General features: G+C 41.4%; 1 protein-coding gene across 7 annotated transcripts in view; it reads right to left on the reverse strand.

Moving 5' to 3' along the window:
• The window catches only part of NFATC2 (nuclear factor of activated T cells 2), a 99410-nt gene that overhangs the window by 42630 nt on the left and 39011 nt on the right, over positions 1-17769 (reverse strand). For all 7 annotated transcript variants that reach the window (XR_012851559.1, XM_075845509.1, XM_075845506.1 and 4 more), the window contains 4 exons: positions 12799-13001; positions 9842-10014; positions 7867-8007; positions 238-293 (listed from right to left, as the gene is read on the reverse strand). Coding sequence is in view for 6 of the 7 variants with exons in the window: in XM_075845509.1 (XP_075701624.1) it covers positions 238-293; positions 7867-8007; positions 9842-10014; positions 12799-13001 (573 nt within the window). In the remaining variant the exon portion in view is untranslated. The remainder of the gene's footprint in view (positions 1-237; positions 294-7866; positions 8008-9841; positions 10015-12798; positions 13002-17769) is intronic.

The raw sequence follows: 17769 nt of genomic DNA on the forward strand, positions 1-17769 counted from the left end.
AATCCCGCAGAGGAGTATGCAGTATTAATATACCTATTTATAATGTGCCTCAACTGGGACCCTGTTAGCAGTATAAGTTTTTTGATTTTTGTCTTTTTTTTAAGGATACTTGATGTGAACCTAGCATAAATTATGTTTTGTAGTTAATCCGATCATGAAAGTATACCTAATGTCTACATTGTAGAAAAACAAGACAGAAAGAAACATGGACATCATGTATCAATTTCTCCTACTTACAGGTTGACTTTTGTCTTTATCCACTGTGGCTTCTGTCTCCCAAATTTGCTGACCATCTAAAAATACAAAAAAAATAAAATAAATATATATATATATATATTCCATGGATTTTAGTAGGACTAGTATACATGAGGATGGGATGTAATAATCACTGCAGGGTAAAGATTTGATCAGATTATTACTTAAAGTAAACAATAGACTGATACAATGGCAAAATGAACAGATTTGCTTGCATACGCCTCTGTAGCCTTATGGTGACAATGGATTTTTTATTTTCCCGAATGTGGAATGAGTCCTGGAAAATGTATCATCCATCTAGTGTGTTTTCACTAAATGATCAATTATGTCTGATGGGGGTGTTGAAGACTCAAATTCTCAAGAGGCAAAATATTAGGGTAGGCGGAAAAAAAACTGGGCTGTGAAACGTTAAAACAACCGTATTAATATATACGGCAAGTTTGAACCACAAAATGCGTCATGCATTTAGTATGAAGAAGATGGTGTGGAGAACTGGGATAAAGTAAAAACAAGACACTTTCTGGATTCTTGTAGCTCAAAACAAATAGAAGCCCACATTTCTTTCTGACAATTAAATGCTAAGGGGCTGCCATTTAGGCCTCATGCACACTTCCATCACCATTTTCACGGCCTTTTTTCATAGATCCGTGTGTCCGTGATTGGATCAGTGTGGTTCCGAGGTGTACTCCGTCTACACTTCCGTGTTTCCGAGCACCGCGCACGGTACTCACTGTCCAGGGTGCTGAAAGAGTTAAGTGCTGGATAGAGAGAAGGGGCTGCACTGATCGGTAGTAACTCTTTCAGCACCCTGGACAGGGACTACCGCTGAACAGTGAGTACCATGCGCGGCGCTCACAATATAGATTTCTAATGTTTCCTACAAATACCCCGACTTACCAAAAAATAAGTTCATACTTACCCAGGACTCCCTGCTTCTTCCTCCAGTCCGGCCTCCTGGGATGACGTTTCATCCCATGTGAACGCTGCAGCCAATCACAGGCTGCAGCGGTCACATGGACTGCTGCGTCATCCAGGGAGGTCGGACTGGATGTCAAAAGAGGGACGCGTCACCAAGACAACGGCCAGGGTACGTATGAACTGCTTTTTCTTTCTATCGCTGCGGATGCTCAGCCCGAAAGGACTGCCCCTTCTCTATCCAGCACTGATAAAGAGAAGGGGATGCCGATTAGTGCAGTGCAATATCTCTTATGTACTTCTGCCCGCAAGGCCGTTGATAGGCAACGGCTCAGTCACACATGGATGCCTTCCGTGTGCCTTCAGTTTTTTTGACGGACCCATTGACTTGTATGGGCCCCACGGTCATAGAATCTTGGACCAAAGTAGGACATGCTCTACTTTTATCGGAACGGAACAACGGGACCATCAAAAAAACTGAAGTGTGCATGGGGTCTAAAGGGATATTAGAAGTGATGGCAAATAGCTAGGATATGACCTCTGGGACCTCCGCTGGTCACCTGAATGAAGGTGCAAAAGTCCCCTTATTTCCTGCCCAGCGGCATTCCCAACCACTGGCTGTGGCAACAAAGCTCCATTAAAGTGAACGGGGCCGTGTCACAGTAGGTGGATTTCAGCGTCACTGTGGAGGGAAAAACTGAAGTAGCCACAGAAAGTGACTAGCGCTGATGCTCCATCATTCTAAGGACCTGGGAGTCAGGCCTCCATGATCAGGATGTGATGGCATATCCCAGCAAGATGCCATAACTACTACTTAGGGTCATTATAGGGCCCTGTTCACACTTAGGAATTTGCAGGCAGAAAAAAGCTGCCTCAAAATTCCTTTTGAGGCAGATTTTGACCTGCCTGCAGCTTCTTGCTGCGGTTTTCGCTGCATTTTTCGCCCACAGCCGTTGAGCGCCGCAGGCAAAAACCACAGCGAAAAGGCATTCTCTGCCTCCCATTGATTTCAATGGGAGGGCAGAGGCGTAACTGCTTTTTCCCCGCTAAAAGCCGCTCCAGGTCCAAAAAAAAAAACACACCTCCGCCGCCCATTGAAATCAATGGGAGGCGGTTTCGTCTGGGTTTTTTGGCGCTGGTTTCCGACGCGGTTTCGGGGATTTTTTTTTTTACCCCATTTGAAATAAAGGGTATTGTTGGACTGCCTTTGATTATAAGTCACACCATTCACAGCAACTATTGTAGGTTTTACTTCCTAATATATTATCCTTCAAAGAATACGGCCAAAGCATGTTGTAAAGAATTTGATTACTTTTTTTTTTCTTTTTGCCAAAACACAGGAGCGGGCACAAATGAAAGGAGATGCAGCGTTTTTTTATTATACCTTTCCTACCTTCTGGATCCAGTTCTGGCTTTAGCTTTAAAAAATAAAATAAACTGCGCCACAAACTGGATAAAAACTGTGTGTGTAATCCTGGCCTTATTGTATTTTTTTTTTTATGACAAAAAAAAAAATACTTTGATATTACTGTGAGGAAAAGGGGGATAAAAAGAGAGTACCTTCATTTCAAGCCGCTCTGTTAGCTAGGCAGCTATCTGAAAATAGGGAATTCAGCCCCAGATGACAATGCTAAATCTGCAAGCACTTGAAAAGATCCAATGTTGTAACTCGAAGTGCTGGTACTATGTCACTGCCACGTACGATCCTGGCTGGCGGACCCACATGGATTTCTCCCCATCCATCACTAATCTCCGGTTCTCGCCAGACGTCTGCTCTCCTCTTGTCTGCATCTCCCATCATTGTCCCCAAGATTTCTACCGTACATCCTCCGTACTCTGTAATGCTCTAACCTAACACAACAAAGACTCTCACACCATCCAAACCTTCAAAATCAACCTGAACACCCTCCTTTTTAGAAAAGCTTACAACCTACATTTTGGAATCAATGGCGTGAGATAACTAGAACAGGGAAGTAGTGAAGTGTGGGCACGCTTATTCTGGTCATTCATTTTGCCTGGAATATTTCATTAATATCAATTTACTGCTAAATAGAATTAGGACACTTGCCGCCAAACAAGAATTGACCCTCAAGGGCTAAGCCTACCCCTGTTAAATTCAGTGTGTCTAAATGTAGGAAATGAACAGAGTATTATCAGAAAGAACTTCAGCAAAAGTGTCAACTCTGTTCATTTCCGTCATTTTCCGGTTTTCTTTGTAATCTGCTATCTGGTCCTTCTATCTCTGCTTGCTATCACATGAATCATATAGAAAGATAATGTGGTCTAGCAACAATCCTGAGTACAGAAAAAACACAAGGGATTTAACAGGTTCTAAAATATTTGATTGCAAAGCAAATTTTTGTAACGTAGAAAAATAAAATCTGATTACCAAACCACATGCATCTAAGGCTTCATTCACATCTGCGTTAGGGTCCCGTTCTGATGTTCAGTTGACTGCGCTATTGATTCTGTCAAAACGACAGAACCTTTGCACAACAGAGACAAATGGAAACCATTAGCACCAGATCAGTCAACATTGAACCTTTGGTTTCCGTTTGTGTCAGTCAGGGTCCCGTTCCGACGGAATGCCGGAACGGGATCCTGGCACAGATGTGAACGGAGCCTAACAAGGTAATGGCTTGGCTCAGAGGTATTTATTTCTGTTTCTGCATGACATGGCAGTGGTCACTTGTCACCACTAGGATTAAAGAAGTTAAATTATTATTCATAGACAGTATCTGTCTGCTGACAGACAGCTCGGCTTATACACGCAAGAAGATGTGCAAAAGTGACGTTTCTTGATTCATGTCAACACAACTATGGCAAAAATGTAACTTTACATAGGCATGAAGTTCAAGAACCCCTTCTCCCTCAGTATACAGATAATGTAGATGTGTCACTGAAACTGAACTGTAAGACCCCATGCACACGAATGTGCTTTTGCGGCCGCAATTTCCCCAAAAATCCACAGAATTGTGGCCCCATTCATCCCTATGGGGCCATGCACACGACCGTGGTTACCACGGTCCGTGCATGGCCCAGGAGCCCAGACCGCAGAAAGAACGGACATGTCTTATTGCGGCCGTGTTCTGCGGTCCAGGCTCATAGAAAATAATGGCCGCAGCCATTTGCACGGCCCGCGATTTGCGGGCGGCTTGCGGGTCACGGCCGTGCACATGGCTATGGTCGTGTGTATAAGGCCTTAGGCTGGGTTCCCACAGTGCAGATTTTGCATGTACTTTTTAAGCCAAAACCAGGAACGGAACTTAAACAAGAAATATATAAAGAAATGCCTTAGGGCTCGTCCACACGCAGCGGAATTGCAGACGGAAAAAACGCAGCAGAATACAGTAGCAGCAAAGTGGGTGACATTTAACAAGCTCATCCACACGCTGCGTAAAATTTCCGACCAGTGCGTAATTTTCGTACATGTCAATTCCTGCTGCGGAAAGTGGACTGAATTGCTGCGTTTTTCAGAGGAGACGTCACCATCCCCCAACATTGATTAAAACGCCGCAAAATCTGCACCATTTTCTGAAGTAAGAAACGCAGAAAATGGTTTCTGCAGCGATTCCGTTACGTGTGGACAAGTCCTTATTGGTCTGCGCTCTTGGATCTAATTCTGGTTTTGGCTTGCAAAATCGTGCGTTTTGTAAGCCAAAACCAGAATTAGAGCCAGGAAAGCAGACCTGTAAGGCCTTTCTTTAAATATTTCTTTTGTTTAAGTTCCATTCTGGGGTTTGGCTTAAAAAAACGCATGCAAAATCTGCAGCAAATTTGCACTGTAAAACCCTGTAAGGGTGCAGTTACACATTGCAATCTTGTTGCAGAAATTTTCTGCAACTGAAAATCAGTTCCATTCATCTGTTTCTGCAGCAGGTGCATGGACTTCTGCAAGTTTTATTCAGATGCATAGAACAGAGTTTCAGTCACAGAAAATTAAAGTAAAAGCATTGCTTGCATTCTTGGTATGGGCGAATGTTACTTGTCTGACATAAATTTACAACTTGTGTTTGAAGATGGTGGCATATGTATGATGACTGCTCTTATGGAATTGTCAGTCATAGCACAAGTAGCATCTGAATTCTGTGCATTTGCTCTAGTGTGAACACAACGTGGAGATGTACACGCTGAGTCCATAATATAATGTTACTCAAAGAGACTGGTCAAGGCCCTTTTAGATTAGTGGCATCCATATATTGCCCCATTAAAGAAGGAAATAGTGTATGCAATTGATCCTAATAAATATACTCCAGAATCCAGGAGAACCATACCTAATCCATACAAAGCTTTGATCACACTGGCATCATAGCTTCTGTTTTTATAGGAGCCATGACAAAGCCATTATGATCCATTTTGTAATGTAAACTGACAGATCTTATTGACTTATAACAGGCCTGTAAGGTTTGCAGCATGCTACGCCCGCCATACATCAGGTATCCTGCCACCAAACCCAACTTCACACAGTCCTCACAAATCACGGAATAGCAGCCTGCTTTGAGGCATAACACAAAACAAACTTCATGTTGATCACAGCACAAGGAGATATACAGTATATACACGATAAATGACTATCACACTATAAAATAATATCAGGGAAAGGGGCTGACCGCTCTGCAGCAGGACAGTGTGGACAAATCTTCTCAAACGCATCTGGGATTTGTGAACATAAAGATGGAGCCCATTTTTTTCTGTATCCAATCAAAGCAACAGTTGTGTTTGGCCAGAGCTAATGAGCTCTTCCAACAAACATGGAGAAAGAACTGCAATATCCGACAATACTAAGACAGGATCAAGTTTAGCATTCAAGTCTCTCACCGTACTTAGGTCTGTAAGACATCCTTGCATCTTTGGCCACCAAAAGACAACAATCATTCGAGAGCTCCATAGGTCTGTCTCCTTGCGCTAGCATAATGACTTCTACATATGTACACACACCATACAAGCCAGTATTATAAGCAACCACCAAGCAACAGGAACACATTGTCACATAAATCCACACACATATGACAGCAGATTCAGATTTAGCTCCAGAACACTGTGAAGTAACATAAAAATGAGTCACATGGAGGTTCTGACTCAGAAGGAGAATAGGGAATTTCTCTACGCCACATTATTATAAAATCAGAGGCTTTCAACAGGTGATGGATTTTTTTCCCCTGAAATTTATTTTAAAAAAAAATGCCCATTAGGTTTCAGAGCAGAACAATCAAGTATAGGCCGGGCTCCATGTGCGCCCCCGTAAAGAGGACAGTGCCAGGACGGCTGGAGTGAATGGTGGATTCCTGAGTTAATGAGGATTTACCATCTGTAAGATTCCAGTGGACTGTGTCACAAAGTATTCCACCCGTCTCCCTGCGTTTCATATAACCATGGAAACTGCCTTACAGCAACTTTGTTTCTCAATTAGAGCACTTACATTTTTTCCTGTTTTGCAATGTTATTTTGGATATCCCAATGACCGAGTCAAAACAGCTTTCTGCATTTTGGAGACTTATGTAATGAGTAAAAGAGAGTTCCAGACATTGCACGTCACGGACCTCACAATCACGAGCTCAGTGATGCAAAAATCAGGATATCCCTAAGGCCTTATTCACACAAACGTGTTTTACGTCCGTGATACGCGCGTCGCACAGACCTATGTTCGTGAATGGGACCGTTCAGACGGTCCGTGATTTTCACGCAGCATATGTCCACTGCGTAAAACTCACGACATGTCCTATTACTTGGCCGTTTTTCGTGCATCACGCACCAATTAAAGTCAATGGGCGCGTGATAATCGCGCACGGCACACGGAAGCAGTTCCGTGTGTCGCGCGTGATTCACGCAACAGTAGATAAATGAAGGAAAAAATAAAAGCACTCCATTTATTTTTCTAAACTTCAAAACCGCGTGTCATAAGGATGGCATAGGCGTGAAAATCACGCAGCCAACACTGATGACACACGGAAGTGCAACGCGCGCAAAACGCTGCGTTTTTTTTGCGCGCGCAAAACACACTCGTGTGAATCCAGCCTTAAAAGGGTTTTACAGGATTAGAAATACATGACTGCATTCTCCCAAAAACAGCGCTACACTTGTCCATGGGTTGTGTTGAGTATTACAGTCTCACTTTTCCAATGGTGCCAAGTGGCAATGCCAGGCACAACCTGTGGACAGGTGTTGCACTGTTTCTGCAAGAAAGCAGCCATGATTTTCAAACTCTGTGCAACCCATTTAATCTTTCTAAAGCGGGCTGCATAGCTAGATCGAATATTGATTATTTATAGGCAGGTGTTAATTCTGTTAACGCTCTAGAACAAAAAGATAATTGCCTCATATTTTAACGGGGCAGGAATTATCAATGAGGCAAGCACTGTGTAGAAATGGCACACTACATTAGAAATCTAAACAATGGTAAAATAATATTGCATAACATTTTGTGGACTTGAATACGTCCAGGGCAATATCCGCAAAGTCTGCGCTTGCATGGGTTTCCTCTGGTTACTCTAGTTGCTTCCTATGTTATAACATACAGAGTTGCCAATTGGCTTTCTATAAAACGGTCTCTAGTGAGTGTATACGCGTCTGACTGGTCAATTAGATTGTGAACTCTGGTAGGGACTCCGACCGATGGAATTGTAAGCGGTGTACGTGACTGCAGAAAATATTGGCGCTACATAAATAATTGTAAATAAACAACATTCAATTCCTTACCAGGCGTTTTCTCTGTGAATAGAACTTTGGATTCAGCTGTAAAATTCTGTCCAGTCAGAATCATTTGCTGCCCTCCATATGCGAGACAACTGTCGATATCCTGCCTCTCCACTAGAGGAAGTTCATGAGCCGATCGTTGAGCTGAAGAAAAAAAGCAATTTTTAATAATACTGTATGACTATTGTCACATTCAATATTGCGTTAATTAAAGCCTTATAAAATAAATTGGAGATATACATTAAAATAGCAACCACTCTTACAATAGATGGGCTTTTAACTAGTGCAAAAGAAGACATTTGCTGTGCACTTTTCATTTTCAATAGCTAATCCATGATTCAGCAAGTCACTGAAGCTGCACAAAGCTGCTATGTTTGCAGAACGTACAGACCCCAAAGCTGATTTTTTTTTTCTTTTTCTGGCGACCAATGGCTTACGATATACCAGAGATTCTAACCAAAAACCACACTCAGGAGGAAAACCCCAAACGTTCAAATATTTAAAAGTAGACCCCTAAAGTTTGTGTCTGTGTTTAAATTAAAAAGACACTTTGTGGGCTGATGCTGCAAATAAAACCTCAAAAAAAAAAAAAAACCTAGTCTTCAAAGTTAGTCACTTGCCAATACAGACCCACTTCTCAGGCAATAAAAATTCACCATTCCAGCCAAGGTTTCCTGAGAACTGATTTTGGTACACCCTGCCAGATTGTGATCAGCACTCCCCCGATTTGCACAACCCCTGATACGTAGCAGCTTCTGATACTCACAGGAATACTGTAGTAACTGCACAGGCCCACGCCTGTTTTGCTATTCACTACGTCAGAATTAGAACAAAATTCAGAGCTCCAAACATATAGCAGTATTGAAGAGGAAGACTTTATAAATGAGTGGCCCACTCTAAAACATATTTTACCTTTAATATCTAGTGTGTCATTTTTTGGAGATACTTTTGGTATAATGTTAGTGAACTGGATTATGTGCATTTCCCTAAAAGTATGTTCACACGTGGCATACAAAAGCTCAGTAGCAGAATTCAGGTATAAACGGTTAATATTTTCACTTGTAAAGCAGACACTGGTGCTCTGACTCTTCTTCAGCACTACTGATGTTTATCTCACCCCTTTAACTAACAAGAAAGACTACTGAGGAAGTCGCTTGTTGGTAATCAGACCAATGATAAGTTGTGGGAGTGCGTGCACGATTCAACTGCAACCAACCAACCGAAGAAGGCTGTGCTGGCGTTGTGACAGATCTGCTCAATAAACCTCGTTGTTACCCGGTCACAAGCTTCACAGAGGAACATCAAGAAGAATTATTAAAAAAGAGTTTAGTAATCACATGCAACTAAACATATTAACTTTTTTGCTTCATTGAATACAACTTTTACTACTCCTGCGCTAAAGCATTAATATGTATGAATGGCACCTAACCGTTTAGTATATGATTAGTTACAATGTCTATTTGCACATAGTACCCTATCCTAGCTATAACTAATAGGTTGCCAAGTTATTCTTAAGATCTTTATTTCAAACCGAATAATGCTACCAATTGCAACTGAATAAAAGCTGTAGGGATAACAACAATGGTTTCAGAGGAAAGATCTGCCATAAATCACTAGAAGGCCTCATGCACACGACCGTAAAAACACCCGTTATTACGGGTCGTAATTACGACCCGAAATAACGGGCCCATAGACTTCTGTTGGCCACGGGTACTTTCCCGTTTTCTCACGGGAAGGTGCCCGTGCCGTTGAAAAAGATAGAACATGTTCTATTTTTTTATTTTACGGGCCGTGCTACCATACTTTATAATGGGAGCACGGCTCGGAAAAACGGCCGTGCCCGGCGGCCATGCTCGTAATTACGAGTCATAATTACGAGCACGGTCGTGTGAATGGGGCCTAAATCATTGGAAAATAAAGATACTCAGGTATTTTCAATATTATGGTGAACAGAGAGCGTGATGTGAACAGTACTTACAGCATTCTATAGGGTTGGATGCTGCCTGCAGAGAGACAATCCTACCACTGGCTTCTGGAATGTGTACTCTGAAGACAAGGCGCACTCGAGTGTTCTTCCTCCCAATGTCGGTTTCCCCTTTTCTCAACTCGATGTCAGCATTTTTTAGCTTTAGTATCCCAGCACAATCAATTCTGTAAACAGAGAAGATATGACAGATCACATCACATTACATTAGTGCAATAAAGCATGAGCTTATCTTAGTATAGGTCCCCATTTACATTACAGATAATCACTATCAGATAGTAGTGCAACTAAAAAAGTGGCATCGCCAACAGCAGACAACTAGTGAGGCTTCATTCATCAATGGGAATCAATAGCTCAGTCGACTACGGTATTGATTCCGAAGTGATTCCGATTGATGAACAATGGTGATGGAAATGGAAACCTATGGTTTTCGTTTGTGTTAGTCAGAGCTCCGTTCTGATGGAAAGCTCTGACGGAATGTCGGAACGGAGCCCCGACGCAGATGTGAACAATAGCCTTAACCGTTTTCTAGCGCAGTTAAATGACTGACTGGGCACCACAGTCCGCTGCACTACTTTTCTTTGTTATCAGTCATAGATATATCAATAATATGGCCAATACAAATAATAATTAGCACTCGTGTCAATACTGTGTATCTTTGGTAACAAATGAATTGCTAATGAGACACGTCAACAAATCAGTCAATTCAACCATACATGCCTGGAGTAATTGTTCCCGTCGTATAAAATATTTGTGAAGTGCATGACCTTCAAAAAGGAACATTACAAAAATGGCTGGGGAAGCGGGGACCTGATCAAATGCATAATAGTCTCTGGCTGGCTTCACACTAGGCTGAATGAATGTCCACTAGTATGTTTTGCCAACACTACACACATACCATTTAGTATGGAACTTATGATTTTCCCCGTTCGCTGCTATACCATTTACCAATTACTTTTTAAACTTCATATTCAATTACAGTCCCTTGTTGTTCCCTACTGCACAGTACACAAGCTTTATTTATATATGCTAGCAGTAATGACACCGATACACAGATTTTTAAACAAATGGTTCTCACTCAAATTAATTTTGGAATGGTGAAAAGTTATTTAGAAGAAATGAAGACTTTAACATTTTATGGTTCTTCTGCCCACTTTTGATAGTCCATTTCCATATGCCTGATTACAGCATACAGAAGTAATAAAAAGGGGGTCCCCTTGAGGGAAGCTACAAAGAGGGCTCTCATTTTGGTAGTCCGAGTATATCCATGTATTATAAGACGCCAATTGACCGCAAGGGGGCTGTGTAATATAAAATACATAACAGAATTTCCTGCCAACTGCGGCCTCTCAAGGAAACTGTTCTAACAAGTACCACTACTAAATGTTTTATCCCTGTAGAAAGGGTTAAGTTACATCTTGATTAGCCAAGATGACTGGAAGGCCGCCTATTCACGCTGTTTGTAACCATGATATTTTGGACAGCTTTTGATTCTGTGGGAAAATACACCCACGCTTTGGCAATTACCACAAGGCAAGATAACTGTTCTGTGGACAATATTCAGAGATACAAATTTACGGCCGTCTTTAACAACGTTAAGATTACCTCCTGCTTTGAACCATTATATGCTCCCTATTACAACACTGGAATTTGGAGAGTTAAGGGGTTTTACACTGGACAATTATCGGACAGACGAGCGTTCTCAGAATGCTCGTTGCCGATAATTACCCAGTGTAAACGGGAACGATCAGCGGATGAACGAGCAAAAAGTGAAATATTATCGTTGTCGGCAGCACGTCTCCCAGTGTAAACAGGGAGATGCTCTGCAGACATGATAATAATGTATGGGGACAAGCGATCGGAGTAACGACCGCTCGTCTCCATCCATAGCTCCGTGTGACAGCAGCAAACGAGTGCCAATCAACGATGTCTCCATTATCGGCCGGTGTAAAAGGGCCTTTAAAGAGTCTCTGTCTCCAGATTATAAGTGGCCTATATAGTAAATGATGTGATCGGCGCTGTAATGTAGATTACAGCAGTGTTTTTTTTATTTAGAAAAAGGATCATTTTTGACGGAGCTATGACCTATATTAACTTTATGCTAATGAATTTCTCAATGGACAACTGGGCGTGTTTTACTTTTTGACCAAATGGGCATTGTGGAGAGAAGTGTCTGACGCTGACCAATCAGCGTCATACATTTCTCTCCATTCATTTACACAGCACATAGTGATATAGTTATATCGCTATGTGCAGCCACATAAACACACTATAACATTACTGCAGTGTCCTGACAATGAATATACATTACCTCCAGCCAGGACAGGATGTGTATTCAGAATCCTGACTACTTCTCTGCACTTCTCTGTAATTTACAGCACAGCACAGCGAGATCTCGTAGTAAATGACAGCTTACAGCGTAATCTCGCGAGACTCCGCCTGCTATGCTGTAAATCACAGAGAAGTGCAGAGAAGTGACAGGATTCTGAATACACATCCCGTCCTGGCTGGAGGTAATGTATATTCATTGTCAGGACACTGCAGTAATGTTATAGTGTGTTTATTTATGTGGCTGCACATAGTGATATAGCTATATCGCTATGTGCAGTGTAAATGAATGGAGAGAAGTGTATGACGCTGATTGGTCACTGATTGGTCAGCGTCATACACTTCTCTCCACAACTCCTACTTGGTCAAAAAGTAAAACACACCCAGTTGTCCAATGAGAAACTCATTAGCATAAAGCTAATATAGGTCATAACTCCGTCAAAAATGATTGTTTTTCTAAATAAAAAACACTGCTGTAATCCACATTACATGTACAAGATAGGCCACTTATAATGTGGTGACAGAGACTCTTTAAATGGAATGCCCATCATGGCTTTAAGTAGTGAAAGTCTTTCCTACTAAAAATGTAAAATTATCAGAAAAAGCCTATTCTTTGTGCTTACGTTGCTCTCATATTGTTCTTTGGCTCCAATGGAATCTCCAGGACTTTGGTGCTGCCAACAATCTTTTCATAGCTGGTGGTAGTAACAGTTTTTCCTGTAATACGATGGACCTGGTAGAAAGCATGTGGCTTGAGGATGCGTTCATCTGCTGTCCCAATGAAGGTCTGTAGTCCCAGAGGCTTGTTTTCCATGTAGCCATGAAGCTGTAGAAATAGTAAAATAGTAGTGAATGCAATGTGTTAAAAAACAAAATCCAAAAGGAAAATTCATACGCGCAATTAAAATGGGTTTCTATGATTAGGAAAAATAAAGGGTCTAGTTTCTTCTAGAAACAGCGCCACCTGTCTATGGGCTGTGTCTGGTACTGCAACATAGCTGAGCTTAGTTGAGTTGCAATACCAGACAACCCATTGAACAAATCACATGCAACAGATCCTCAACAAAGTATTGAAGAGATATGTCCTCAAGGGTAGTAAGAGCACAAGTGAAAGGAACAAACTGATGAAGATCAGAATATGATTTTGATATAATTTCACATTTCTTACTGAAGATATGAAGAATGCTGATCTTTCTATTAAATTTAGAATACTGAGATATTAACTTCGGCAGATGTCTTGGATACGTGATGACTTTCTTTAGCGGACAGATGTCCTTTTATTGACTTTTTTTTTTTTAGAAATGAACACACACAGATAATGAAGTAATGAAGAGAGAAGCAGCTGAAAAAAAGCTATTCTTCAACTATAAAAAAAAGATTCCAAAAAATCATGTAAATATCTTGTGATAGTCATCTGGATTACACAAATAAACTGCGCAGTTCTTAGTCTTGAGGATTTACAGCATTTATAAAAGAGGAACTATAAGCAAATAAAGCATTATTTAATTTGTAAAGGAACAGTAGCCCCTCGTTTCACAATGTAAGATAAAGGGGAACGCGGCAGTCGCTCCAGCTTCAAGTCAGTGAGTTATTGAACTGTGATCCCTGACAACACGTCTAAGAGCCATGTGCCAACCACTCATCATACGTTTACATTTTTACTGCACTTTGAGGCAGGGCAACATTGAGCGTCTGTCTGTATGCAGCAATCACAAAGAATATCCTCCCCAATGTCACAGGGACTCAGTATTTACACAGCCTTGTGTGCACAGCCTTGTGTACACGGTATGTTAGCACTGGATCCTTACCATTATTGTCCAGTTGAGAGAAGCCCCAGGACCGAGTAAAGACACACATACAAATAAAATAATATGTTTGAGGATTTAAGTCAGGCGCGATGTGGGGTTCCCTTGGTTGAATATATAATAGAGCAGCGTATGCTACACAATGATATTATAAGGATCGAGCCCTTCACTTATAAGGTGAACAAAAAAAACACACTTTATTTTAGACTAACGTGTGTACTATTGATTCCCGAAATTGGATTATGTAACATAACGTAAGTCATGTAACACGAGTGAAATCTCTTCTCTTCATATAAAGTTAAGAGGTATTTTTCCGCATTCATCGATCTTCTTAAAGGGGTTGTCCACCTTCTGACAACTGATGACCTATCCACCGGATAGGTCATCAGTATGTCATTGGTGTGGGTCTGACACCCGGACCGATAAGCCGCTCCGGTGACCTGCGGGCACTGGATGTTGTGGCACAGAATGCTATGTCCGGAAGCAGTTGGCTCCGTACATAGAATAGCGGCCATGCTGCAGAACTGCAGGTCTGCTCCTATTCACTTGAAATAGTACTGCAGGTCGGCCGCTATTCCGTGGCTGTAGCGAAGTTCTTCCGGCATGTACGTCCGGTGCACGAAGGCACCGGATCAGCTGATCTGTGCGGGGCCCGCGTGTCAGACCCCCACAGACCATGTACTGATGACTTATCCGGTGGATAGGTCATCAGTTGTCAGGAGCTGGAAAACCCCTTTAAAATGTAGTGCCTTCTAGATGCTATAAAAAATACTTACTGACATTTGTAATTTTCATAAGTGGAATTATTTATTATGAGCGCTGATGTCTTGCAGCTTTGACTCCATGGGTTTAAACCTAATCAACACTACATACATAGGAAGTTGGGATGTTCACATGTGTTTCCTATGGGTATTCCAGTTTCCTCCCACACTCTAAAAGGGAGAGACGGATTCCCACAGAGAGACCCTACAGCTATACAGTATGAACTGCTGAGTACTGTGGTTTCATCATGCTACCACAGAAGAGACAGCCACGTGGGAGGCCCCGTCAGTGACACTCAGAACCACTGTGTTCGGTCATAAAACAAACAGTAGCCCCTTATAGCCTTGGCAGTAAATCTTAACCCAAAGGCCATGGAGGATTGAAATTTCAGACTCCGTATGTATAGGTTCTTTTGCAAAATTTCAATCCATCTTCAAACGAGAAGACAAACTGTGAAAACTACACAGCAATTGCCTAGTCTGATAGAGTTTACATCATATTATTATTATTTTATCATTTGCATTCATTCAAAGCACTAAAAACTTTGCTCATTCATAAAGAGCGCCTCCAGTTTTTATCAGGGCAGACACAAGCCGCTGCTATCTTTCAACCCACCTCTGAGTATAGTTTTAAAATATTGTGTTTGCTTATAACAGAAAACTGTCCAATGAACATAATAGGCGACCACACCAAGTCCTCCAAAGTGGGCGCTGCTCCGTGCAACAACCCAACAGTAGCAGGATGGACCCCCTCTATGACCTCCAAATGCAAAATATGGCATACGATAACACACCTGTCATTTATTTATTTCTCCAATTTATCTGGGGGAAGGGGGAACAACTTAAACATAGGAAATTTGTAATCAAGACTATAATTTTATGCAGACAATTCCTTTGCAATTCTTTGGTGACTACACATGGTTACAAGTTACAAACTACAAACAGACCCTGCGTATACAATAAGGGTATGTTCACACGGCAGCCTCCGTTGCATCTGAAATGACGGAGCTGTTTTCAGGAGAAAATAGCTCCGGAATTTCACGCGTTTTTCGCTGCGTCCATTACGGACGTAATTGGAGCTGTTTTTCCATGGAGTCAAGGGAAACCGGCTCCAATTACGTCTCAAGAAGTGACAGGCACTTCTTTGACGTGGGCGTCTTTTTTACGCGCCGTCTTTTGACAGCGGCGCGTAAAAAAGATGACCGTCGGCACAGAACATCATAAAACCCATTCAAATGAATGGGCAGATGTTTGCTGCCGCTTTGGAGCCGTATTTTCGGACGTAATTCGGGGCTAAAACGCCCGAATTACGTCCATAAATAGTGTGTGTGAACCCAGGCTTACTTGCAAAGGTGGGAATTCCCTTTAACGGTTTCTATGTTGTTCTTGTACTACCGGTAACAATAACTGACTTTAACCCCTCCCCACCTTCCAAAAGCCATAACGTCTTTATTTTTCAGTCGATATTTTGCCATATAATGTACTAGGAAACGGGAAAAAAATTATTTGTGGGGTAGAAAATGAAAAAAAAACAAAAAACTGTGATTCCTCCATGTTTTTTTGCGCCGTTTTTACGGAATTCACTTTGCAATTAAAACAATATGTTAACTTTATTCTGCGGGTCAATACGATTACGGCGATACCAAATATATATAGTTTTTTCTGTATTTTACTACTTTTATAAGTAAAAACCTAAGTATAAAAAAGAAAATTTATTTTGTGTCGCCAAATTCCGAGAGCCATAACTTTTTTATTTTTCTGTCGATTAAGTGATATGAGGACTTATTTTTTGCCGGATAAGCTGTAGTTTTTAATGATACCATCTTGGGGTATTATGCGACGTTTGATCACTTTTTATTTAATATTTTGTGGGAGATGAGGCGACCAAAAAATAGAGATTCTGGCGTTTACAATTTATTTTTTTTACGGCGTTCACCGTGCGGGTTAAATAATGATATATTGTAATAGTTCAGACTTTGGCGATACCAATAATGTTTTTTTTTTACTATGCTCTAGGGGGAAAGCGTGAAATTTTTTTTTTTACACAAAAAGAAAAAAAACGTTATTTAACTAATTTTTGCTATTTTTTATTAGCCCTAGGGGACTTCAACCAGCGATCATTAGATCTCTTGCACGATATACGGCAATACTATTGTATTGCAGTATATCGTGATTCTGACCGGCCGGAGGCAGCGCTTAATAGGTACACAAAGATGGTGGACCTGGGGCCTTCATTAGGCCCCCAGGCAGCCATAGCAACCATCGCCGCCCCCCCCCCCGCGATTGCATTGTGAGGGACGTGATGAGCTGTTAGAGGATGTCGCCCCCTATTTCTAACGATTTAAATGCTCCGGTCGCTATTGACCGCAGCATTTAACGAGTTAAATGAGAGGGATCGAGCTCTGTAACAAACAGCCGACACCCGCATCGTATGGAGCGGGTTCACTCCGTGAGCCCGCTCCATACTTCCCCTACCCGACTTTGGCATAAGGATACGTCAAATGTCGGGAAGGGGTTAAAAAGAAAAAAAAAGAAAAAACAAGCTACACATATGCAGTTTGTATTCAGACATTTCCCCTTTAAATAAAAACCATAAAACGTAAAAAATCTGTTAAAGTCTATATAGCATTATGTAAACTACTATATTATTTATCATATAATGTACATGTGTAATACATAATTTGGCACATTTATAAAGTTAGGTATTAAGTTAAACAATTTTATATTAAATTTATTTTAACAAAGCAACCTTTATTTAATGGTGAAAATATCAATTAGGTAAAGGAAGCCATGTGGCCATTCAACATTGCACAACAATTCCCTATGGCCTGTCCAGCAGACATAATCCTAAACTAAAATTGCCATTTCCTTTGATGTGTTTTAGCTGGCACATAGAAACATAACTGCAGCACCTTTTTAGCGAGGGGCTAATATCAATAAATTCTCCTTAACGTGTTCTGGTCTGCTTCTCCCAAAATTGGCATCTATCACCTCTGGGCAGACAAAGAGATTAGACGACCCTGGCATC

The sequence above is a fragment of the Rhinoderma darwinii genome, chromosome 13 (assembly GCF_050947455.1).
Source record: "Rhinoderma darwinii isolate aRhiDar2 chromosome 13, aRhiDar2.hap1, whole genome shotgun sequence".
Classification (NCBI taxonomy): Eukaryota; Metazoa; Chordata; class Amphibia; order Anura; family Rhinodermatidae; genus Rhinoderma; species Rhinoderma darwinii.